Genomic DNA, 27,270 nt, shown 5'->3' with positions numbered 1-27,270 from the left:
CTGAAGGTGCAACCCAGATCTTTGAACTATCATCGCTCCCGACCGCTGAAGCAAAGCAACATGTTAAGAGGGAAAAAGTTGCCTGTGTTAGGTGGCAAATACAGACCTGTGGATTATTGATACATCAGGATTTAGCATAACTGTCCTGGCTGTAAAGTGATGAGCGCTGCAGAGCACTAAATGGCAGAGGCATGCGGCATTTACTCAAGTGAGTAAACTGAGATTGGACACAGACGGGCGAAATCCCAATATTAAAGGCAAAAGCCTCGATCCTGCTGCATCTAAGTTGACCAGCTACTTACAGTGATACTTGTTCAATCAGAGAACTCCTTCGTTCAATGCATTTATTTAATAACACAAACTTTTGCCAGGATTACAGTGACCATCGCTTCACCTGCGTGCCCCAAATCAGTTTAGAAAACCCTTAAGAACAAGGTGCTCTGTCCTGGAAATAAATCCACACAGCCTAAAAACAGCTGAAAAAAATCAGCTCTGCACTTCAGGCATTTGTTCTGGCCTAATTATTTCTAAATGAGCCTAGAGGGGCTTGGGGTATTTTCCCCCTCCCCTCTCTCCAGGTAATACTGGAAATCCTTAACTACATTTCCAACTCAGTGATTTCTATATGTTTCACAAAATATTAGCAACAGATAAACCTAGAGGTAGGATGCTGAATGCCTTTAAGTGTCCTCTGAAAGTGTTTTTAATGGAGATTTCAAATGCCAAACCACTGATCACCAGAGACCTCTGAGGCCAGTGTGCAGATGGGTCCATCTGCAAGGTGAATCCACAGCACAGCGAGTCCCGAGGATCAGAAACGATGGAGACAACCCAAAATGCACAGTCAGGTATTCAGCAGTTGGTGGAGCTACTTAAGTGACACACCAATCCACAGGGGGATTCCAGTGAAGCTTTATTTGATTCAGGAACAAAACTGCTCCTTAATATTTAAATTACTTTCCTTGTTCTTACTCTAAGAATAGCTACCGCTAATTACTCGGCTTTTATCTGGAGTTGTAACACTCCCTAAAGATACCAAGTGAAGCCCCTCAAGCTTTGAGACTTGGTATCGTCTTTTACTCAATCCAGTTTTCAAACCTGCCTCTTCCCAAAAGTCAGAGTTAGAAAGCTATAAAATTAATGAGCTTGCACTCTTTATTCACTTCCAGTTCTTGCTGGTAAAAGCAACTTGTTTGCAACTGGCTGGTCCCACGGCATGGCCAGATCCTGCCCAGCACCAGCCAGGGTCACCAGCAAGGGAACGCAAGGGGGATTGCCCTCCCTTCACAGATATCCAGAAACGCCTGGGTATGTGTCTGGTGGCAGTGGTGTGATAAATTAGGGGAATTAGTTTCATTTATTGAGTAAAAAGCAAAAGCTATGACAGCCTAAAGAAGATGTGCGGTAGGGTTTGGAGGTTTTTTTAACCAATATATTTTTAAAGGGCAAATTAAACAACCTGAGCAACTATAGACTCATCAACTTAGCATCAATCCAAACTAAAGTAACTGAGCAGCTGATACAAGAACTCAAATTAATCAAGAATTAAAGAATACCACAGTTAATCCACGAATCCACAGCGACCAAAATAACAGACTTAGAGATTCACGTGTTCTCTTCTATAAAAACTTAGTGAATTTGCTAACACCCATGGAAGGGTGTTAACAAAGACACTCCAGACTTTCAGAACGCATTTCGCTTGGCGTGATCTGACAGCCTTGCTCACCCAGCCTGCTGCACCATTTCCAGACTTGCTACGTGGTGAAAACACCTTCTCAACCCCAGATATTCAGGCGGCAGGGCCAGCCTGGCTGCTTTCCAGGCCTCCTTCAGCATCACAGCACAAAATATTTCCTTGGTACAACATAAAAGGCATAAATAAAAGCAGCTAGAAACACAACCAAGATTGAGGTGCACGTCCTTTTTTCCCCCCAGTTTGCTGGTATGAAGCTAAACTGACACATTTGAGAGATATTAAAGACAATTTAATGGCTTAGGAGAAGTCCTGGAAGCAAGAGCCCGTCTGCAGAGGGGAGCAGGCAGAGGATGTAGGAGATGGGAAAGGAGGAAGCAAAAGGGAAAAATGAGTTAGTGCTGGTGAAAAGATTGGGAAAGGTAAATATTTCCCAAGGAAAGGAAAAAAGCTACAAACATTTTGATACATAGGAGGAATTAGGAGACAGTGCCCGCCGCTCCACAGCGCACATCAATGCATCTCGGGCTGGAGCTCTTGGAGGATGTGCAAATCAATCCTATTCCTTTCCAATTCCCCCACCGCCAGCCAACCTTTGCAACTTAATCATTAATATTTTCTCTCACAAAAAGAACGGCTGATATTCCCAATCTCGTATCAAATCTGTGGTAAACTCCATGCCATCTCTTTCATTTCCAAATGAATTTGCCTTATTAAAAAGTAATGAGCTATTAATTAACTTTGCACTCATACAAAGCTGTTTAATTCTCAATCCAATTAACAGCAATCTGCTGAAGGATTCTAATGATTATTTTAAATTTGCTAAGAGAAACATCTCTGAGCCTTTCCTAATAAGATATTTATAGAATAGCTTGGGCTGGATCTTCCTCGCATTTTAATTCAATAACATTTTTATAATACTTCAACACCTCTCTACAACATTGTCTTCGACAACATATTATTTAGATGCAAAGCAAGATTAAATACCTAAAACTGCTTATCTGGAAGATGTTTGGGAGGGATTATTTTGGTTTTAGCTTTCCCAATCACACAGTTTCTGTCAGGTAAGTCTCCCACTGAGCTCACACAGGTATTTGCTTTACAAACCCTGCAGCAATGGGCTGCTTCCCACCTTCTCCAAGTTTTAAGCAGTCTCCTCTGCACAGAGGAGCTCGCTCAGCAACCCAATGTGGGGTTCGTTTTAAGTTATATTATGTTTTGTTATAACCATAATAACAAATCTTATACGAATTCTAAATATGGGCTGTTTGGACAAGAAAGACTTTATGTCCACATGATTTTGGCATCTGGAGGTTTTTCCGCCCCCCTAATACACAGACATAACAGAACATTCACCTGTGGCAGGTACCCACTGCCATCACTGCCCAGGCTCATCTTGCATCTTCTCTGATAGATAAAGAACTCCCCAAATTCGCCCTTTGAAGGACAGTTATTCTCTCCACCACTGCAAACGACGGCATCTGATAACTAAAAAGTTGCAGCTTTTGATTCTCACTAGCACTACAAAGTGAAGAACAATCAGTTCAAACCATGGAGGGGCATTCAAGGAAACAAAACCCCACTTTTCCAAAGCCAGAAATGAAAAAAAGAGATTAATACGAAACATCACAACCGCATGTATGGTTCTTAACAATTGATTACTAGGACGTGTCTGAAATGAAAACTGGCAGAAACCCTGCAGATCAATACCCAATTCTGAGCAATTCTGCAGTGTGCCGTATCACACGGGGCCCAAATACCCGATTTCAATCACGTGTTCAGAGCAGGTAATTTATAAAGGCAGTTCACTTACCTTTACACATGCTAACCCACATCACACACAAAACCCACCTAGTTTAGCTTAATCCATACCCAGACGTGAAGCAGTAGAACCCGTAGCATGTTAAACCAAATGTGCTTATCCAGAAATGCAGCAATAGTCAAAGTTGTAGCGGCACAAGGGATTTTCGGGTGGTTGTTTTTGTTTGGTTTGGTGGGGGGGTTTTGTTTTCATTTTGTTTGGTTGGGGTTTTTTTTTAAATATATATAATACAATTTTTCTAACACTAACGTGTACTGTTTACTATAGGCATGGACCTGACCTATTTCTGCAGCCTTGCTGGATCTCCCCACCTCGTACGCTACTAACAGTGGAACCATATGTAACATCTGTCCCATAAAACTGGTATCCAATTCAGGGAACTGAGGCTAGGAAAGGGTGTACCACCGGGCTATAAACTGAATTAAGTCTAAAAACAACAACAAAAATACATATACCTATATATGTATATATCTTATGGCACATCAGTGCATCCCAGTTGAAGTCAGCTCTTCTCCCTGTACCTGTGTTGACAAGAAGCAGGATGCATCAGAAGAAAAAGCTGAATTGTCCTGATTTTATATACTGAAATAGTTCTCAAAACAGTGTCTGAATTTGCTCGCTAAATCTTTTGAGATGTCCACAGTTGTAAATCAAACCAGCTGCTGCTTTTTGCTTTGCTCTGATCCTCCAAGCACTTTTAATTCTCACATGGCACGGTGCAGGACAACTACACAATGTGGAGCAAGGACTCTTCATCTTCCTGATTGATGAAGGACATTCTATGGGTTTTATTTTCTCTCTCTCATGGACAGTTCGTTGTGCATGGCTCCAGCGTTCATTTGCATGCTTCATAGCCTCCTGCTCCAGAGTGGACACGTGCTACTGTCTGATGATTTACTATCTGGCCTTTGATTGAGGCTGAGGGCATTTCATGTTGTTTTATTATCTAATGGGTATACACACAGAGGGTTTTAACTGCTGCATCCATACTCTCATTTTACCAATCAATGCTGTGCCTCTCTCCAAATCAGAAGAGCTATTTGAAATTATTGATCTGTTCATATTTCTTTTTCTTATTGATCGTATAATCTACAGCACCATCAAGTTTCCGTCGGCACAGGGTATGTTAAACATTATGCAACTTTCCATCTTCAGTGTAGTGACAACTTCTATTCATTCGCCCCAGAATGATAAAAGTTAAGCTTCTTGAATCTTTTGTACATAACCCTCTGGTCAACACATACAGGAAACACTTAAGTGTGGCCTCTACGTATTTAGATTGGACAAATTATTGCAGTTAGCAAGATTTTCCCCCTCTTACAGGGTGGCCAGCGGACTCTGTTCCAGCCACCACAGTCCAAAAGAGTAGCTGGTTTGCAAAATGCAGGATCTGAAAGATAATATATGAAGATGCTTTAAGAACCACTTACACATCTTGCCTAAGCAAGGACAACCTTAATTTTAAAACAACTCCTGTTGAACTACGGACGTCACAAAGTGAAACAACAAAAACCCAAAAATATTCTCTCCCCAGCTTCTTCCATAAAAACGACTTCTACAAATTGTTTTCCTCACATTCTGTTATGCAGGAGTTCTTTACTACAGAAGTGACACAGCAGGTTCCTGGTGTATAAAGGAATTTAATGCACATCACGTAACATCTGTACCCTTGCACACCCCTTCTACCAGAGGAGAAACAACTGTGCATTGTGATTAAGCCAAAGTACAGCAGTTTTTAGACTTTGGGCAAAGAAAATGCATTTCTCTTAAAAAGAGTACGTCTTTTAAATGCATTCTTTCTTCCTTGGTGGAATTCAGCTGTGCCCTGACGGCAGAGATGCTGGAAGCACGGTTTTTCATATAGATGCAGTGTATGGCCCCTTCCAAAACGCTCTCAGCACAGCAGGGCAGGTTTTGTGGAAGCTGATGGTCTGCAGAACGGTGGGCAAGGGCATCACAACCCGGTCTGGGTCATGCACAACCAGTGTGGCCAAAGGACTGATGATGCACGGACATGCTACTCAAACAGCACCTTCACCACATGCTTAATGGATCTGAGAAGCTCTAGATAACACTTTTTTTTGTCTGTGTAATAGATGTGATCAAAAAGCCTTGCAGCTCAGTCAAAGCTATTGATCTGAGCAGTCTGCAGAGCATCTGGGAATAGCCAGATTATGCCCAAATAACCTCAAATTCTACCACAGGCATGAGTTGCAGTTTATTTGAGAGAGTAAGAAACGGGGAGGTCCCAAAACCAGAGCAGAGGAAGCGCTAATGAACCATTTCATAAATATCGCTTTATTTGCATAGAATTTATATATTAAAGTTCACTCCTATCGAAGTCAAGCAGGTTGATGTTAGTAAGAGTTGAACTACCTTAAAATTGAGATCACAGTCTAAACAAAGGCATATATTGGAGCAAACCTCCAAATACAACAGCACAATGCAGATCCAAGGGTGTTAGGCTAGAAAGTCTACACAGAAGCCTTCTCTTGTTTGCCCCCTCTGTTTTTAAACCACAGTATTAACTGCATTACAAATCTCAAATCATTGGTTTGTATGGATGTACCTCATTCATACAAGCACCAGGAAAGACAGGAGAATAAAAATCAGCTGTGATTTTAGTGCAGCACGTAGAAAGATTTTACTAGATTCAAAACACTGTCAAATTAGAATATCATAACATTTATATGTAATGTTTTTATTCATCCCAAGAAAAGGTTTACACAAGTGACTGTGTTATAACTCACACTCTGCTGAAGTGTAGGTGGGACAAGGTGAATCAGTTGATAACACCGCACAGCAACAATCTGGAGCAAGGATTGGAAAACAATAATCCGACTGAAAGAAGTAAAAGCAAATAGGTAGAATACTACTATTTAGCCCTTTTTTTTTTCCACAAGAGTCGATAGAAAGCAGCACTTTTTTAAGAAATAAATGTTGTTTTATAGACAACTGGGCACAGAAAGTTAATGGACACACAGGATCATTACAAATTAAATGATTTCTGATGCATGAAATACAACATGGCTGGAATCAGGTAACCAAAGCAGTAAGACAAGTAAAATCTGTCACAGACTGGGCGCCTTGCACCTGTAACTTTGTAAGAACTTTGTTTTTTTCAGCGCAAAATGCTGTCGGTTATAAAATGAGCAATCTGGTCTCCTCAAAACAAAGGCAAACCCAAGGTCCAGTTCATGCAGCTTCAGCTTTTCCATGCTGGAAGAGAATTCAAAACCATCTCAGCAGCAGCTTGAGTTCACATGCTTGAAACCTGAGGATGCCATCTGCATCCCTACATTTACATTTAACATTAAACTGTGCTTCTGGTAAACTTCATTCTCTGCCTACAAATCCTCAGCCTCTTACTCCAGCAGCTCTTCCAATCTCCACATGTTAAGTCCTCAGCTAAAAGGATGTCTGCTCTTCAACACTCCAAGGAAAATGTGTCCAAGTTAAAGATGTATCGTACAATACTTGACATCACAACGTGATATTTACAGCACCGATGAACACACTGGCAGTGCAAGGGGTCCCTTGAACCACCCACCCTGTTGTGACTACAGTTTTCTCTAGAAGTGCTTTTTCCTGCAGGACAGGGCATGCACACAGAGAAACACAAATACTACCTTTGGTTTTGAAGTCATGCATCCACTTTCCCAGAACCCAAGAACCAATTTGGCACTAACGGCTGCAGTTCAGATATGGACCAAAGCACTTGAAGGGCTCATTATTTTTGAGCACAGAGTAATTGTGGGCTGGGAAATCTGATCTGCAAGTAATGCTAGGAACACGTTGCCTTCACAACTACCACTAAAACTAACTCACAGTCTTTAAAACCACTGATCTCTGTCAACATCATCTACTAACTACATCTACTGTTTATAAAGTAACTCTTTTAATCTTGGATTTATTTTCAAGTCTTAAGGATGCATAATTTGCATGCACAACAGCTTATTATAATCTTCTCACAAACAAGAACAACTACAAAGTCACTTTGTGCAACTTTCAAAGCTGAACAGCTCCAAAACACAGATGGAAAACGAGTTATTCACAGCACAGCATCCCATTGTTTGGTACTGAGACACCTTCCTCCAGCTACTACACTGTTCACATGGTGCATGGGTATTTCTGTGTCAATACGGATCAGTTCCTGCAACGTGTAACTGATTTTCCATAGTATACTTTAAGCATGGTCAAACAACTTAAGTCCTTAATAGCTATTTTAGCAGATCGAACGAAATACAAGTGTGTAAAGGCATTTTGATGCTTGCCACCACTTACAGTTTAGAAGCTTTCAGGACATACACGTTTAATCAGAGAGAGCTGATTAGGATCATGGCTGAGTGATTATTTATTGACATGTGCACAGAGGGATGGAAACAGAATGGGATCACTGGTTCCTTGCCAGAGGAGCTGGCGATCATTATTGACCAGTTTTTATTTTTGGACATCAGCCTGAATATAATCCTGTAGGCGCCAGATAAGCTTTATGTTCAGCAAAAGTGAAGCTACACGTGTAACTTCACATATATGATTAATCATTTTAATACTGGGCCTAGCTACTCCCAAAACGTCACAGCTAGTCAGGGCCTCCATCTGCATATGTTACAGAGCCATTACAAACACATATATTATTTTCAGCAATCCAAGCAGAAAAACAAGCTGGCATTTAAAAAGAAACAAACAGTAGCAGTCAGATGCATTTGAGGCACTTGGTATGAAGCAGTAATCACCACCTTTCTTTCACAGCCCAATATTGAAACGAGGGAAGAGCAAATGTTTGCTTTGCCGAGAAGGGCAATATTCCAACAGACGAGAAACAGAACCACCAAATATTGACAGAGTGTGAGGATTTGCAATCAAAGCAGCATAAGGTCCCCAGTCCCTGTTGGGACCTGAACTAAGCACCTTCACCTCCTCGAAGTGCTTGGTCCGCCAGCTGAACTGCCGGCAATAACCCTGTCTAAGGTCTGCAAACAGAGCTATCATGCTTACAAGAGAAGATGGCGAGACGAAAGACAGCTTAAAAATTGCTGGGACTCATCTGATTCAACAAAGCTGCGAGCAGGGAATGGTTGTGGGTCAGCTCCGAGGAGCCTACAGGAGCTTTTCTGCATATTCTGACAGGCTCCGAAGCAGCCCCATGGGCACAGCTGCTCAGTTATTAACCAGCAAACCTTTACATTAATTCAAAGAATGTCTTTGTGCCTCTTCTATATGGTGGAAGTCATATCCAAAATCCAGCTGGCTATGTTTTATCTGTGAGCAGCACCAGGGAAAGTAAGATAGATCAGAAACACAAATGTTTCAATCTAAAAAATCATCTACCAATTCCCCCCACCCAAGCTCTTTCTGAAGCATCCTTCTGGCTTCATAGGAAATTACCATACCTTAAAAGACACTTTGGCACTGTAATTTCCCTTTAATAATGGCAAGAAAACTCAAAACAAAGTCACGCTGTTTACGTATGGGATTCCTAATCAACCTCGAGTTTCAACAGAATTAAAAGAACTCTGTAAGACCTCCCCAGAAGGCTCTGTTCCCTCTTCTGCACTGGACTATGTGCACAAACACACACAGGCCCTTGAACCTTTGCAGTTGCAAACTGAAGATACAGAAAACCCTGCAGTGTTAAGAGTCAAAATAAAAGAGCGCAGACTCTGAATTACGAGCAGTCACATTGGTTTAAGACCTAAAAATGACGGGGGGGGGGGGGGGGGGGGGTGGCAGAAATCAACCCCAAGCCCCAAAACTTGTTCGCAGTTTCTTATTTTCAGGTGGTAAATCATATTTTCAGAAAGCCACGTGGCTTTGTTCACTCAGCAGGGATCACCAGCTCGTGTGGAAAGTTTCTGTGTCGATTAATATCCTTTTATTCAAAGAGAAACCCCTAAGAGCATCATTTGACTCAACCACTGATTTGGGATGAAGTTTACAACTTAGTATCTTTTACCGCAACAGAAACCACACATGGCAGGGATGGGACGCGTAGGGAGAAATTCGACAAAACTTACTTGCGAACTCCATCAGATTCCCAAAACCAGGAAAGGCTTCACAAAAGCACTTCTCTTAATATCAAATTCAGAAATATTTCTGTATATGCAAACAGGCACGCATTAGTAACTCTGACAAGCAACAGGCCGCGCATATCTACAGCTGAACACCGACAATTTAAGACATTAGGAGGAAACAGCTAGGGGAAAATAATAAGGTAGTCAGTTATATATATGCAAGTCTTTATCTATATGACAAAACAGCACTAAGAGAAAGCAATTTAGAAGTTGACATTAACTTCCTTACTTTAATACCTCCAAGTTAAAAATCAATAGATTTTAATTGTTCCGTGCAAAGTAACATTTTGTTCTGAACTGAAGAAAGAGATGCACGATCCCTGCTAAAGAAAGCTCTCAACAAGTATTTCCTGAGTATTGATCAAGATTTTTCTCATAAGTAAAACAAGCTCAATTTCTATGTCCTGTAACATAGAACTTGAAAGTTTCTGACAGAGAAATTAAGCAATGCTCCAAGAATACAGTGAAACTGACAGTGCTTTTCCTGCCTTCCCATCCCCTCCAAGAAGCTTCTAGTTTATTAACCAAATTGTCACCATAACCGCTTATCCATGGGAATACAGCTCTGTCCGAGAGATCCCGGTCAGCTGTTGGATTCTTCAGAGCAGACAAGAAGGAAAAAAGGATGCACTTATTTAACAGCCAATTTTTAAAATAGATTTAGTTAAAAATTCAGTGGTAGGAAGCTATAGTAGGGACATTAAACAAGGCAATGCATCTCTGGATTCCACATTAAGATGACAGAATACCACTCCAACACCTGGCAACTAATTACAACCCAGTTTTGCAGCTAGAACCCTGGAACACTCATGAGAAGACACATTACAGCCTTTGATATCACCTGGTATCACAGCTCAGTTTTCAAGAACATCATCATAATGAGATTTTAGCATCTCACTGGGCAGAAATATTGGTTAATGGTGCATTTAGCACAGAATTGCACGGCTGGTGTCCCACGCAGGGTTTTGGTCCTTAAGTCCCCAGGACCCTCCAAGGGCTGAGGACCGTGAGTAAGGGACAGCATCCACCCGAGAGCCAGCAAGAGCATCTCTGCCAGCAGATTGATCACCCTGACAGGGATCCGGCTGAACTAGGATGGAGATTACAGCTTCAGATAAGGGTGGGACCAGAGGGCAGGGGAAGGGGAGCCCAGAGGGATGGTCAGAACAGGAGCACTTGCGCCAGGAACAGCAGCCAAGGGAACTGCGCTTGCCCCAGATAACTCAGCCCAGAATCACAGAAAACGCAGCAATAAAAACCCAAAACATCCCCCACATTTTGTTTTCCTCCCGCTCATACCCTCCTCCTCTCATTTTTACAACCCCCAGTTTTCCTTCTGCCTCCTTCTCTTACCAACCATGACATCTAAGGACTCCCAGAAGCTGCTTTACCAAGTAACTCAGTCTCAGGCTGTTTATCAGTGTGACTGACATCCACCTCCCACCCAAACAGTGCTCAAAACAGAAGGTACAAAACCAGGGCAGCTTTCAACACACATTCACAAGATAGATTGATTCAGCGCTACCTCTGTTTCCCCCTCTTATCTTCTGCTGAGAAAAGGAATTTTCTTTCAAGTCTGGAAAAAACGCTTCTTGCAGCAGAAGTCTTTGCAGGGGGAGCTCTTAAATCATCTGTGGAACAGCAAGCCACTGAGCGGACTAACAGCAGCCCAGGTCCCCCACAGTTTCTTAGGGATTAACAAGTCCTCACCTTCCTCCAGCTGCCAGCAGGTCCTTTGGGAAGCAGACAGGGCCGATATGAGCTGGGATGCTCTGATGAAGAGGAACATGGTCCATTTTTTACATCCACTTGCATATTGCCTGAGCCCAGCACAGCCCATCTCTCTCTCATGCCTTTTCTTTGCTTACTGTTCCCTCCTCCTAAGCTTCTCAACTTCCCTTGCACCTCACAACTTGTACTATTTTACTACCATTTTATCACTCCTAAACAAGACAAATGGCCAATATTACTGGTAATTTAAGGTGAGCATAACACTACGCAGGCATTTGTGCGGTTTGTCATGCACAGGGAAACTCTCCTGGTCAATAACCCAAACTGACAATGGTTTGGTCCTTCCACAAGCCAGATTTGGAGTGCCGCAGCGATGCAAACACAGTCGAGCTCAGCATTTACAGTACCGCTGGTTCCCTGGTGCTCGAGGCCATACCCAGCCAGCCCAACCACCTCTCAGTCAGCTCAAAGCACAGGGAGGTTCCGTTGTTCAAGTCTGCTGTTTGATTTAAGACGTGAACAAACGCAAAAGTAAGTTTAAAACACAGTACCAACAGAAAGAGGGTTTTGCTCTGTCTTGGAGATATCAAATAAGGAACGCTGCACTTTGTAGCACCACTCCAAATCATAGCATTTTGTGAAGTTAAGCCACAAACATCCACAACTCATTCAAACTTTCACGAGAGCGAATAAATTCTATTTGTGTTCCCATTGACAGAATTCAAACACACTGTAAGACGAGTTCTACAAAGCCAAGCCACCTGGACAGCAAGGATACCTCCAGACCTTAAGGAGATACAGGTCCTAGAAGCTTTTTCAGGTCTTCAAAATTGTTCAAGATATCTTAAAGAAACCTCTCAGCTTCTAGCAGCAAACATCCTAGATAAGTGAGTGTTTCTCCTACAAATCTCCCTCTCCTCTTCTACACCGTCTCAAAAAAGAACTGGTATTTTTCCCTAAAATGAAAATGTAACAGCTACTGACACACTGATCATTGCCTTTCTGTACCTAGTGGACAGCAGTGAGACGGTAAACCAGGATGAGCTAACATAATATACCAATTTATTCAGCAAAGCCAAATATTTGATGAAGCACACACTGAAATTTAATCAAACAAGAACCACCTGGGAAATCCTGCCCTATCTATCAGTTATGTCCAAATAAAATCCTGAAAAAAAAAAATATATATATATATATATGTAAAAATACACAGACAAAATGTGCAAATCCAAACAGGTATCGCATTAGGGTTGCACTGATTTGTGCAGAGAGAGTATATGCAGAAATACAAGTATTATAAATACAAGACAGACATGGATGTACTGATGCAAATCCAGCCAAGGGCCACAAAGATGATGAAGGGATTTGGAGCACCCGACAGACAAAGAGAGGCTGGGCACGCAATTTACATCATTTCAGTACAACATTCAATAGGCTGCTTTGTCATCAAGGAGCGCTCAAGTTAGGTAGAAAGGGCAAGGTTTCATTCTCACCTGTGAGATTACAAAACGCAGCTGAGTCAGAGCAATTCAATTCTCCTGGAAAACCAGGAGCAGGGAGAGTGCAGGGGGCTCCAATATACTTATTTCTAAAAGATTAATTAACAGTGGAGTATCATAAAGGACTTGGGGAGGGGAAGACCTTGATTCATGTTCACCTTAGAATACATTTTCTTTAAATCCTTTCCCTTGTGTAATTATACATATATCACAGATAATGTTCTTGTACTCGATTTGCCTTGCTATAAAAATGGCAATGTAAACGTTTTCCTCCTCCTTAATATCTTTGAATCAAAGTTATTATCTGAAGAGAGGTATCCTGGGGAACAGGATTGAATACAACAAACAGTTCTTCATCTGTATTTACTTTCTTTTTAGAGACGTTGAAGCGAAAGAGAGAGAGCTGAAGAGTCATGGTCTAGTCCTATGTAAATAACAGCTCGAAAATGCAATTCCCACTCCCATTACCTTCTGCTATTTCATTGCTGTGTCCTATGGACGCGTACTATCAATAAACAGCAGTTCAAGTTTCTGGGCTTCTGTTTGGTCCCAAGTTGTCATAAAAAAGAAAATTCTAAGTGCCCCCTATTTCTAATTAACTAAGTCACCATTATGATGCAAATATCCTGAAAAACAACAGCCTTTCCTTCCTGTGTTAATTAGATGCTTGTGGAATTTAAATCCACGGCAGTAAAAACATAGAAGGAAATTTATTAATCCCACTGAAGGAAATTTATTAACCCCACCGTGCTTTTCCCAGATTTTGGTGACTTGTCACAAGCTCCTTCCATGACACCACGATCCTCGGTGTGCATTCTGAGCAGAAGATGCTCTAACACACAGCAGCTTGTGACGGATGCACCTCATGCCTGGCTGGGATGAGCTTAAGTACCAGCCTTGGGAAACCAAAACCCAAGAACCTGTGGCAGCCCAGTAACACTGGAACATCCCCTTCATTAGGGCTTCCCTCCTTGTACCAACAGCATGGGATAAAGCCACCACAGTGCCACCTTCCATCTATCAAACACATGCAACATTCAACTTTTAAGACAGAAGACTAAGAAAAAATCATCTTAGAAAAAGCTCTGCTAAACCATTTTGATTGCTGAATCTTTCTCACCTTCCTACTCCTCTTAGCAGAGAGTTGTTGCGGTGAAGAGGAAAATTTAAAGATGATTCCTAAATAAATCAAATCACCTTTGTGGCCTCAAACCAGGAACCGATCTGCATATTTATTAGGAATATGTCACAAGCACACACACGTACTGTTGCGCCACAATAAATTCCTGGAACATAACCTAACACTGCTGGACACAGGAACAAAGAATGACCACTACATATGGCTTCTTAAAGGGAAGAGCAGAGTAAGGAAAATTAATTGGAAGCCAGAGGGTATAAAGAAAAATGAGAAAGTTTTGAAGAAACTCATTATTTGTTCTCTTCAACACTGCAATAACGTAAGCGCTGAGAACAAAAACGAGATACTACAATTGAAGTCAGTTTTCCGAAGACATTAATTCCCTCAAGTTGACTGATAAATAACAGTCTTATTTTCTCACCTCCTTTTCCTTTAATGAGATTCAAATAATCAATTACTCAATTTAATTGCAACAGCACTGGTTTCCCCAGCCAGCTCTCTACTATTTCAGTTAAGCCGAACAAAGCACGTGATGACCTTAATTGCACTCATGATGCTGATTTTGATCCAAACAAAAAGTACAAGTGCACCATGAAGCATCACGTAGCAAACACATTTACAAACCATCATCAAACCTCAAATCCCAGTTCATTATACTCCAACTGTCCGCTTGCAGGTCAAGTCTAAGCCGCAATATAACCCGTCAGAACCCTCTATGATCACCTTACAGAGGAGTTGTTGGCACAGCTCACTCTGCCCAAGTATCCCAACTTTTGCTCATGTAACTACTTCATCAATATTGGGGTGATATTGTACAAAAACCCCAGAGTATTGCAGAATTATGCAGACCAGCTCCTGATTGCATAAAAGCCCCACCAGTACACTTACACAGTCAGAAAGAGAAGCTCCTAAACTACTGCCCAGCTCCTGCTGCTGATGGGGTTCCCTATAAGAGAGAGACTACGAAAAAAAGTAATACTGGCTAATATCAATTAAAAAAATCAAGCTTTCTGAAGGGTATTGATTGCCTTATCAGAAGGTTGTCCACAAAACCCTGTGTCAATCCCCTTGTAGAATTGACTATTTAAAAAATTGCTTGATCACATACTATTTTCTGCCACGGGACCTTTTGTCATTCCATGCAAAAGATGGATGGCACTTACTGAACGAGCAGCTATTCGATATTTTGTTTTATTCTTATTGTTAGCTCCGTGGCCCCGTGCATTATTTGTTTCACACTACACGAACTCACCTCCACAGAGAGAAATATTAATTTCCCCTTGAATTTGTCCAGAGTTATAGAATTTCTGCCCCTTCACAAACATTTGCAGATGCACTCAGCACCTCACCCACAGCCCTGCTCGGCCCTTCCCGGTTTAGGGACTGGAAGAGGGATTAAGGGACGATACCCAAGGTTAACTCCATGTCCATCATCTGGAGCACCCAGGGATTTTCAGGGTCCTCAGGAATCCGCATCGAGCCCACAACACATGGGACACACAGCAGCACCAATTTCAGCTGCAGATACGACTCCTAAAGCCTTTCAAATGTTACATCCAGGGTAGCAACTCAGACCCCCCTGGGGTATCATCCAGCACTCACCTGTCAAAGCTCAGGAACCTTGATGCAGATATAAGACACAAAATGCTTAATATTCCTCCTCTGTGTACATTAACCACTTTTTTAGCACCTACAAATCCTACATATATAATTGTTTTGGGGTTTGGGACTTTTTTAAAATCTATTTTTAAATCGTTTGCCCCCAAATTAGATCTTAGGTCAGGTCTGAACACGGGTTTGGGGCAGGGGGACAGTGGGAGGAATCTGGCAGGGGAGATGATGCAGTCGTGCAATCTTCACCATAATGCTGCTGATATTGAGCTGATACACAACAGATACTTCATCAGATGAATTAAAAAGAAAACACAGTTGAGAAGCATTAGTATGTGTTAACACCGCTTAACATTTATTATACGCTAAATACAGCGTTCTCTTTTTCTCAGTACACCTCCTCCTCCTTTCCCTCTTCCACAGCATTATAAAGACATGTAGAGGGAAAAAAAAGCCTGCAGTGGATTATTCAATTTGTTTTCTCATAGAGTGCAGTACTTTCTTCCTCTACTGAAGACAGCCCATTATTTAGTCCTGTCTAAATTAAAACGACTCGGGCAACAGAGTTTCCACCATTTCCTTTGGGATCCGATCCCACAACCTCATGGGTCTGCAACGAAGTTTCTCCTAATACTCAAAGTAAATTATTCTCTTGTTTTAATCTTATTCTGTTACTCTTGGTACACATTAAATAACTCTCCTTTCATCCCCTTCCTTTCCTCCAAGGTGCTGTCTCCCTTTCACAGCTCTATTCTCAGTTACAGGTCCAGAACCTAAGTGTATTTAGATATTGTAAATCTTTGCTCAAAATTAGAGAATCCGCTGTCATTTGTAGGTACTCTCAATACTTTAATTTGTCACTTTAAGAATAAGATGATGTTCAGGCCTGAGGGAAATATTCCAGACAGAAAAAAAGCCCAGACATACACTTTTTAAAACTACATCCACAGCAGGTGGCATATTCCACCTTCCGAGTACTTGCTTCGTTTCAAATTCATATTCAGCCGCATGGAAATATGCTGTCAACTGCCAGTTCTCTCAAAATCTCAGCATTAATCACTCCCAGATTTCTCTCATTCACTCAAAATAACTTTGTATACATTTCCTCTGGCTCTACATTTTGCAATATTGCAACACTGCCCAAGATTTGCGCTGGATTTCTGCCTGCGATTCTTAATTCTGACATCATTTCTCCACTTTGTAGATCTTTAGAGTTTGCCTTCACTAAGAAAAACCTACAAAGGAACTACTTTTAAGTTTCTCCTGAACTTCAATGGAAATTGTATCCGAAGACGGATCCTCTACTGTGAGGAAGCACATCATAGGTAAATTGTTACATGCTCTCTCTATAATCCAAACACCCATTTTGGGCGCTCTTCAGAAGTTTTTATGTGAATTACACTGACATAGGTATCATTTACTGATAACACTTCCGTTGCTTCCTGCACACACCAGGTTCCCAACATCTGCAATCACCCTCAAGCCGGTAACCCCTGGGAACGCACCAAGCGACACAAGGAAATTCAGTGCTTCTTTCAATAAAATTCTCCGTTTGCAACAGAAGCTCATCAGTACCGAGCTTTTGGGGAGGGTAGGTGCAGAAATTATATTGCTCCGTTTTCTTGCTTTTTACACCAATGTGGGCTTAGAAGCCACTAGAAGGAAGAGAAAGACTTAAACAACAGGGGAGAGATTTGATACAAAGAGCTGTCGAGTGACCTTCAAACACCACCAAAACCATATTCCAAAACATTACTTCTCGGGCATTTCGAGAAGTTATTTCTATTATTGCTAGAAGAGCGTCCAAGTACAGCAGTAACACAGATGTCCAATCCAGCTACACTCCATACGCTAATCCTTCATTCACAGAAATATAAATAATCACAACATTAAAAACTTTGGCGTGGAAAAGCTTTATCATAAAAGATGAAAAGCTGAGAGTTGACTTTCAAAGGGTTTGGTTTTGCTTGGCAGGTTCATGTAAGGACAATTAATGACACTTTCTTGTTGCCCAGGCCCTGGCAGCCTCCAGGGTCAGCCCTGTGCCAACAGGGACGGCGTGGGTGTTTATTTCCAAGCTTTCCGCTTCTCTGATCATTGCGACCGCGTGCTGATATCTGTTAGCACACACAGCATCCCCCGTTCTTTAAACCATAAATAGATATTTACTGTTTGTCTAGGAGAACCTATCGCTAACAAAGATGATGTATTCAGGAAGCCGGAGCAGTGTTTTGACCACCATTTTCATAGTAGAAATCCCCGTTTTTGAAGTACGCGTAGGACTCCCTACAAGATTTATTGAAACCTATTATTTTGCACTAGATTATATAGGGGTTTTTTTTCTGATTCATGCTGGAATGTTTGAATCTCAAGTACTGCTCATTTTAGAACAGCTATTTTCCTATAAATCAATTTTCAGGCCACGTTTGTTGAAACTTTTCAACTGGTCCTAGAGTGAAATATTGACATTTTTCCCCCCAGAAAAATTAAATAGCAGGTCCAATTCAAGCAGGCAGCATCCAAACAGTCAGCAGCATCCCTGGCACTAACTATCTGCATCTGTTTCTATGCAGGAATAACATGAAATAATGGCATTGCTGGCAAGCAAACCGCCCAGCGCCGCCTCTTTACCTGCCTTTTGCAGGCAGCAGTGAGATCCTTTTGCCCTAAAGGGAGTGAATCAGTGCTGGCAACCAAGAGCCAGACCACACGAGTACCAAGAGCTGGAAGCCACCAATCTAAAAGTCAAATTTATGAAATTACGTCCTGCTTAGTCAGAGCCAATAACGCGACAAAAAGCTCTGTGTCTCAAACCAACGTCAAAGTTCAAAACAAAATGTTTAGAAGGGAAGGTGCTTGAGGAATTGGCTTTAGGTTGCTGATGGACGTAACGACTTCTGGACGTGTAATTTGGTTTGACTGCTACACAGAACTGCATCGCATCTGGGCTGCCTGGCTCAGGCTCCAAAGCGATGCCAGCGATGTGTTGAGGTACCAGGCATCGCTGCCATCCTGATGAGCTGCTCCGGTACAGATGGGGATGGATAGCAGCATTTCTAATCCTTTTTCCTTTTGCATGCTTATTCTTTACCGTTACCGAAATAAGCAGCGCGCAGCTGTAGAGTGAGCGCAGGAAGAGATCTCTGAAGTATAACATCAGTTGAACTACAGTAAAAACAGGGAAAACGGCTTCTCATAATTTAGGCTCTTAAGTATTATTGACTGGCACATTTGACGTATAAAGCTGATATACTTTGCTAAGCCAAATTAGAATTAGTTCCTAGCAAATTCAAAATATTCACGTCGGTCTTCTTTGTGAATACGCGTGCTCAACCAGCTTGAGAAAACATCACGTTGAAATTAAGTAAGGACAATGAAAACTGGGCACTACAGCCCATGTTTTCGTCCAGGAACCAAAACTTGCAGCAACCACCTATCTAGCAGTAACCCTGCTGACAGTTAACATACAGGAAAGGAGATGACAGAGATGATGGCAGAGACAGTCCATGAGCATCAGGAACAGCAGCCAATTTCTGAGCTTTATGATGTTTTATGTCTGCTTCCTCTCTGCTTCTATCCTGTCAGGCTTCTCTTACCTTTCATGTTCCTTTTCATACTCACTCCCTTCCTTTTCCTACTGCTCTCACCTCATCATCCTCCCTTCCCATCATCTCCTCCATAAGCAGCCCCCAACCCAAACACGCCGGCACCTCATCAGCTGCCACCCTCGCTGCTCGTTTCTTCTGTTCTTTCTCTCTTTTACAACTGCAAGATGAAAACCTTCTTCGGGGCACAAAAATGAGTCGTTTGTGCCTCTGAAGCGTTTAACACAGTTGGCTCTTCAGATGTTTTAAAGTTACTACGCAATAAAGCAATCGCGTTAGGTTTAATAAACAATAAAGACGCAAAAAGGGACTTTCTGTTAAAGATGCTCACTGGGAGAGAGAGCTTGGTACCATTGCAGAGAATGGCCTATCACGTCCTGAATGAGAAGGCAAATAAACTCTTCAGCTCAGCCAGCTCACAAACACTCAAAATAGCTGGTGCACATTTATTTTGGTGCTTTGAGTTGTTAGGAACAAAGGAAGAGAACAAAACAGTAAAAATTCTTGACAACAGCCCAGTGTAGTCAAGTGTGGGGTTATATATACACACAGCCTCTTGGCTTAGGGTTTTGTTCTGTTTGGTTTTAAATATCCCTCTTTCAGCCACACACCTCTGGAAAAAAATATCAAGACATATTTCCCCCAGGAAAAACAAACAAATAAACCTGATAGTGGTGGAAATACGTTACAGTTTCAGCAACAACTGTTTCTATTAAGAGCACTGAACTCACACCTAGAAATCAGAATAAGATTTGGGCTGCCAGCACATAAATGGGTGCGCACTGACAGAAAATCCCTATTTTGGAGAAAAGGACCATCAAGTGCAGCAGCTTCCCATCCTGCTGACAGAAGTGCTCTTCTGCTTATCCAGCAAATACCCTTGCGATTCCAATAACTGTATTTCTAAAGGAAGACAGACCCATCTATATAACAGTCAAATTGCCTTAATTCCCATCCTCTTCCTCTGCTTCATCTTCAACCCTACTTCTACTAGGCGGTCACAATCACACGTGCTTTCTGCCAAGTGATGCTTTTACCAATCTTTATTACCTTCTTAAATAAACAAAACCATGTGGCACCAACACCTCTCTCAACTCCGTGCTTCTTCATTAGAAAAAAGAACTCAAAAGCACACTATCGCTGTATTTGCCTATTTAGGCCTTTTTCCTTCCCACCCGCTGCTGAAGGGCTGACCTTTGAGTCAATACTAAGGGAACGAAGATCTGCACACCCAGATTAAGGCCGTTCCAGTAACAGTGACAAGTTCAGCAGCACTGGAAGCAAAAGCCCTGCATTTCAAGAGTACCATCCCCAGAACAACGGGAAGCTCTATTGCTGCTCAAGCAGGTAATGATATTTTCTTTAAATTCAAAGAGAGAAGGATTGATTCACAACATAAAAATGGATTAAGTTATAATACTCTTGCTATTGCTGTTCTTTACAATATTGCAGCGGACAAGCAGTGAAACAACCTTCCTTTGCTCAACGTACAGCTCAATTAGCAGCCAAGAGCTGCTTCCCAGTGATTTAACATAGCCACTACCTGGGAATGAAGCTGAGATTATGACAAGGATGTGAAAAAACACACGGTAAACGCTGTTTTCTCTATTATATCGGATCTGAAGATGTTTCAGCTAACAAAACAAGAGATATGGGATACTTTGAGCATCTCCAGTGCAAGGGAAACAGCAGAAATGAATAAAGAGGTTTGTGTAACCATAGGTTGCTCAGGCTGCAGCACTGATCTGTGCCCACACAACATCATCAGCTGTCAAACCCCACAGCCTTTCTGCGGGAGGAGCTCAAAAATATCAAGGAACAAGAGCCAGGTCCCATCCTCCCAAAATTCACAGGCAGCTCAATCATTTTTTTAACGACATGAGCTGTGCCGCTTCAAACCGCAGCAGAATTCATCACATCCGCTTCAACTCCCCAGCCCTCAGTCCCAGGGAGATCTTGCTGGAGAGGAGAAGAAATCAAAAGCCTGGCCTTGGACTGATTTACAAGCACCAGTTAAAAGAAAACAAGAAAGCCAGAGGAGACCAAGCACTAAGTAGGTTCACTCGTCCTGGGGTTTCTTGTCCTATTTACCAGGTCTTGTTCACAGGTTGATAGGCTTCACTCCTTAGAATTACATCATCTTTAACTGCGGCATTAAAAGCCCACAGTCTTCTTTCTCCAAATGTCCCTATTTTCTGTAACTGACTTCTCAGTGTTTTCTTCTAGGACATGCAATGCCCTGCCATGCAGCTTGCAAAGTATCTGACGCCTCTGAGCCATGGTATGATAGATAGGACATATTTATCGGATATTAAACAACAAGCAGGTCTGATTAAATGATGTATAGTCCGATTAAGGCATAGTAATTCTCTCTTCCACCACGAAGATATATGATCTTTAGAGCTTGCAATAAGGAACACTAGAAGCAATTGCTTGTTCTCTAATTACAAGTGTATGGAAGGACGAGGCCAGGTTGTAAGAAGTCCTTATGATGCCATCAACAACATTTCCCTTCTTTGTGGGTCTGCCTGGAAGGAGCAGGGTGGTGGGAAGCAACTGGCATTCAAAACAAAGGGCCAGGAATGTGACAAGTCAGGAGATGGGTAAGGATTTCCCCCCCAAAGAAACACAAATAAGCCAATAGCGGTAACCAGCACGAACACAGAGCACATCATCAGGAAAATCTTAGAGAACTAGGAAACATTAACAGTACCAAAAACAAAAATAGTGACTCTTGGCCAAATAACACTGTCTTAAATGAGCCAAGTCACGCTGCTCCATAGAATCATCATAAAAGCCAAGTGCACCATATCCTTCTCAAGAAGGACAGCACAGAGCCAAGAAGCGCCGACCCCATTCTTGTTCTTTGTGGAAGTGGAGCCCTTGTGGACCAGGGCGATGGGAGGTACATGAGGGTTCTCACATCACAGCTGAAAACTGGGCTGCAGCCCGGGTCAGTTTATAACAGAAAGCGACCTCTATGTGCTGCTGTTCTTTGAGTTCTCTGCAGGGAAAACCTCATCTATGAATGCACCTCCAAGCACCTTTTAGACACTCCAGTACATATTTTTCCTATGCATTACAAGACACCAAGGAAAGAGACTGAAGCGGTTGCCATTAAAAACAAAAAAAATCAAGAAATCTCTCTCTAAAGGACATATGCTTTATATAGCAATAGACACAGGCACCGCTGCTGCTCGTCACCCAAACATGCTAAAAGTTTTTAGGGATGTTAACTAGGCTGCAGTATTTCTATGGCAAAACAGATAAGTATTACAGCTCTTATTGCTCGCTTCAGTTAGTAAACCCATACATGCCTCAATCGGATTTTGGCAGGTGGATTTCAGATGGCATTTTTCCCCTTTTTGTTTTGTTTTGTTTTGTTAAATTAAGGCCGCGTTAAGTCAGTGTCAAATTTGCTCATTGCCTAAATATTTAAGCTCGGATGCTAACACTGCGCACCTCTCCATTCTACATTCAGCACTTTCCATTCAAGCAAAGAACAATACCTGCCAATACACGTTTGTTTACCCCATTTATAAAATTACAACGAAAATTACCAGAGGCAGCAAACCACTATTATGATAAATAAATGAGCTTTAAAAAACCCATTCGCATATACAGAGAGAATCAGAGAGCCACTGATCCTTCTATGCAGATTGCTATTCAAAGGAAGGATTGTTGGTGCAATACTGAGCAGATCAATTTATTTCCCTTTATTCTCTCCACTTAACTGGATTTTATATACAAAAGTAATTATTCCTATAAGAAACAACCCTTGTCTGTGTCTTTGGAAGTTCACAAAGCCTCAGACCTACATCTTCACCACTATAAGAGTTTCCATGGTAACAGATGATGGTGCCTTCTAAAAAAACACAGTCATATTCTACAGTAAGTGTCCCAAATCATTCCCGTAATATTCATGAAAACTAGAGCACGTGGGGCTGCACACAGAGCGTAACAGACTGAAAAAGTACAATAAACAAGAAAAGGGTGGATGATAAAGAAGGGCTCTGCATTCGTAAAAGAGAAGGATTATCACCCAGAGATTCACAAATGCCTTCATACACACCGTGACCTTTCATTGCCACTGGTGAAACAGGCGGTTTCGCAACATCACCTTTTGAATTTCAGTTGTTTATGTATTAGAAAACAAATCAAGCCAGCCAGGAATGAAAAATCAAGTTGAATGGTAGTGCTAACAGCTCCCCAGAGGGACTGAAAAGGGATTATTGAGTTAAATGGCTGCATTGTTCACAATTGCCACACAGAGTAGCTTGCTCAGAGAGATCCATTCTTCATGGCCAGTTTACTGACAGCAAAATCTGTGCATTAACTCCTAGTAAATGAATTAATCTCCCCCCCCCAAAATTTCTCGTCGTTTGCTTCCCTGTTCCCCTTCCCTGGACAAATTATGTGCAATGAAGAGTCAGCTGCAGGAACTTTATGATGCGGCAGCCGTGTTTGAAAGCAAACAGCTACAGGTCCGAACATTGAGGAGCAGGATAAGGAAAAATAGTTAAAGCAAACATTAACATCAGAAGGAAAACAAGGGTCAAAATAAACCAAATGTAAACCCCCTGTCCTACTTTCCAAATGCTTTTTCACAGCTGCAAATTACTTTACTCTCTGTTTTCTACTCTGTTGTGCTAAATTGGGTGAATAGTCCAAGCATTTGGTGGCGGAAAAAGTGCACTCGTGCTCTAAGGAAAAAACTTCCCCATAAGCAAAGTTCTTGATTTTCTGAAATCCTGAAAGAATCTGCAGTTCCTAGAATTACCCGGTGATACTTCTGTCTCTTCCATGAGAAAGTAGAGGAATTAAATCAGTAGGTGACCCTAAAGCCATCAAAAAGTTCAGAACCTCCAAAGCACACCTTCAGTTCTAAATACATACAGATACTGGAGACAATTGGAAGTAATTGCTCAGGAAATGAGTTATAAACAGAGCAATACAGAAAACACATAAAGAATTAAGTGTTAACCAGCTTCCCCAATATGAAACTTGGTATTGTGGCAAGAAGCCATCGACCCTCTGCTGTCGCTTTGTATAACAGTATTTCTGATTTCATGTGTTGTGGATAACACAAAGAAGCAGCAGCAGCTGTGCGAGTCAGGCAGGAACTTAATACCATTTTGTCTTGAGTTGGGGCTTTCCTACTTCTTGGCCTAACTATCCTGTGAGAAAATACATCCAAAAAAGCCAACTTCTTGCACCGTAGTTTTTCGGGATGTTTAACAACCGGCTGCTGAATAAACACATTAGGCTTTGAAAAATAATTCAATCAGAAAGAGACAGGCGGTATTTGCATCCTAATAGTTATGGAGACAGCACCACCTGATGGAAGATGCAAAAATGCACCAATGGCGTTAACTGGAAGCTCTCCAAACTTCACTGAAATTTAAGGTACAAAGTGCATTTGGAAAACTGCTTTTTACCATGAAAAAAATCAGCTATATGGACAGAGTCCAGACCACTACACTTCATGCCAGATACATAACCTAGGAGGAAAAAATTTTCTTATTAACTTCATTAATAAAAGCAGCTCAGAAAACATTGATTAAAATCAGCTCCTCTTATTTTGAATGGTAAGAAGTGCACTACTAAAATAGGAGGCAGAAGGCAATATTGATGATTAGGAAACCTTGCAGTCACTATTCCCACTAGACTGTTAATGAAAACAAAATATTTCATGGCTTTCTGAAAGTGAGGATTAGTCAGACTTCTCATTAAGTTTGCATTATTTAGCTCCCATATTGCTATTTCTCTCAAATACAAAGTGTTTTCTGCCCCCTGAAAAGTTTACCATTTTCACAGAAAAGTCTGTTTTCCAAGCATCTGGTTCAATGATTCATCAAAAGCCAAGGATCTAATCTCAATTGATATTACAAGCGTCGAGAACACGAAAACACAGTTGGAAGAGAGCGGAGAGGAAAAAAATTACACACACGAAGAAGGAAAACAAACCCCAGAGCTCCACGTAGTTCTTACTCAACGAAGAAGCTACTGAACTAGCCTACATTACCCAGCCTTTCTAATAAATCCGTGGATCTGTGCAGTTGCCTGGCAATGTAAACACGATGCCGTGGTGGTGTCAAACCCTATGGGATTGATCCCAACATCTCCTCCGCCAACCTGCCCATCAGCTCCTGCGCCATCCGGCTCTTCCCACGCCAAAGTTGGAGCCAGACTGCCCTGAAGAGACCAGGCTCAGGGTATCCACAGCGCTCCCGTACTCCGCACTATTCCAGTTCTAAAGAAGTGAGACAAAGTCATTCGAGCTCTCACTCTTAGTTAAGTAAAAGATCTTCACCGGTTGAGATCAGCTTAGGCATGTATGAAAGATCAAGTCTAAAGCACCGAGATTTATCCCTAAATAACGTTGCACAGGGGATTTTTTCTTGTCTTAAATATATAGATAGGGCAAATTGAAAAAAAAAGCAAACCCCATAGAAAGCTAGACAGATAAAGTCAGAAGACAGCTACAACTGTTAATTTTTTAATACAATGAAAAACTGCACTGAGAAAATTAATGACCTATTAAAAGACACAAGGGAAAACCAAAATCACACATATCTTTGGTTTACCTACAAAACAGTGCAAGAGATGAAAACTAGCCCTATAAGCACCCGTCGTCTTCAAGTAATTCAAACTATGCCTGAAGGAACTTGGAGAAGGAGTAAAATAGCTGGTTACTATTAATGTACACATGCCAGGGAGCAAAGTGTTCCTGACATCAGAGTGATAGAGAAAGCGACAACTGGAAGGAGCCCGACCGAGTAGCTGAGCCCCCCTCCAAAGTTACTTGAGCTGTGAGATCCAAAGGGAGGAAAAAAAACACCACAAACCAAACCTGCTCCTAAACTTCAGAGAACGAGCCCAAAACCCCTATGCCTGACTGGAGGAGAAAAGCAGCGACTCCCCCTGGGGCTGTGCACCCTTGAGCGGCCAACTCCTGCCTTCGACTCGGAAAGCCCGTTTACTACAAAAACAAGACTTAAATGTCGCAAATCTGTGAATAAAGGTGATGCTTTCACCTCCCAACCACACGCAACTTTCCGAAGAGCGAACCTCCCCGCCCCGCAATCCCGCTCCCCCGGCCGGACCCGCACACAACCCGGCGGAGCCTCCCGCACCCCGGGGCTCCGGCAGCGTCCACGCCGCGCTTTAGGAACCGACTTTTAATCAGGCGGCTCCTTCCCACGCCGAGCAGCCGCCTTCCCAAAGACGTTTCCATCCCTGCCCGCTCCGGGGCTCGCACGGGGAGCTCCCAGCGAGGCCGGGAGGCTGGAGAAAGGGATGAAGCCAAGAGTTCAGGCTGCCGGGGAGAGCCGCCTGCCCCGGGGCTCGCAGTCCCCACCGCGGGGGATGCTTCGCGGAGCGGCACTTACCTGCGAAAACCTGTCCCTCCGCCTTGGCCAAGAGCTGCAGGAGAAAGACGATCGCGGCGGCGACGCCGAGCATCCTTTCCCCGGAGTTCACCTGCCCTCCCCGCTGCCGCGGTGCCGCTGCCTCCTTGCAAATATCCCCCGCATTGGTGGCTCGGGCGCGGCGGCGGCCCCGGCAGCCGGAGCCGCGGTTGCTGCTCGGAGGAGCCGCCGAAGTGGCGGCGGGAGGCGCGGGGAGCGGGCGGGGGCGGGCGGGAGGCGCCCCCCGAGCCCAGCGCCGGCCGCGCCCGCGCAGAACCGGCCCCGCTGCCCCGCCGGGCGGGGGGCAGCACCCCCGGCCCCCCCTCCCACTGACTCAAAGGCTTCCTCAGTGGCTGGGTTGTGGGTTGGGTTTTGGTTTTTTTTAATCCCTATTCAAGCCCAGCTGCACACACAAAAATCTCCTCCCGGTACTGCATCTTGCCAGCAAATCGAGGTTTTTCTGCTCCTGCCCCTATTTCCAGCGGGGATGGAGAGTAAATGCAGAGTATTGCGTTAACGGGAGGGCTGGGATTGTGGCTGAACACAGGGATGGGAAAGGAAGAAGCGACCGTCTGCTGGAGCCAGGCGGGCGAGAAACCGCAGGTTTCAGAGGGTCCTTTGTTAGAGCGGCTGTTACGAACAGCTTACAGGCATTTGCAGCTGAAAACAGTAATTTTCGTGATTATTC

General features: G+C 42.7%; 1 protein-coding gene across 10 annotated transcripts in view; it reads right to left on the bottom strand.

The window, feature by feature from the left end:
- Positions 1 to 26,916, bottom strand: part of PTPRT (protein tyrosine phosphatase receptor type T) — a 382,611-nt gene extending 355,695 nt beyond the window's left edge. For 9 of the 10 annotated variants that reach the window (XM_065850187.2, XM_071815733.1, XM_065850189.2 and 6 more), the window contains exon 1: positions 26,565 to 26,916. In XM_065850187.2, the coding sequence (XP_065706259.2) occupies positions 26,565 to 26,637 (73 nt within the window). In that variant the 5' untranslated portion in view covers positions 26,638 to 26,916. The remainder of the gene's footprint in view (positions 1 to 26,564) is intronic. The other variant, XM_071815728.1, reaches the window with a different exon arrangement.
- Positions 26,917 to 27,270: the final 354 nt, after the last annotated feature.

Source organism: Patagioenas fasciata, chromosome 16, assembly GCF_037038585.1.
Source record: "Patagioenas fasciata isolate bPatFas1 chromosome 16, bPatFas1.hap1, whole genome shotgun sequence".
In the NCBI taxonomy this organism is placed as follows: domain Eukaryota; kingdom Metazoa; phylum Chordata; class Aves; order Columbiformes; family Columbidae; genus Patagioenas; species Patagioenas fasciata.
Note: the sequence above shows the minus strand (reverse complement) of the source record. Positions and strands in the feature narration are given on the sequence as shown.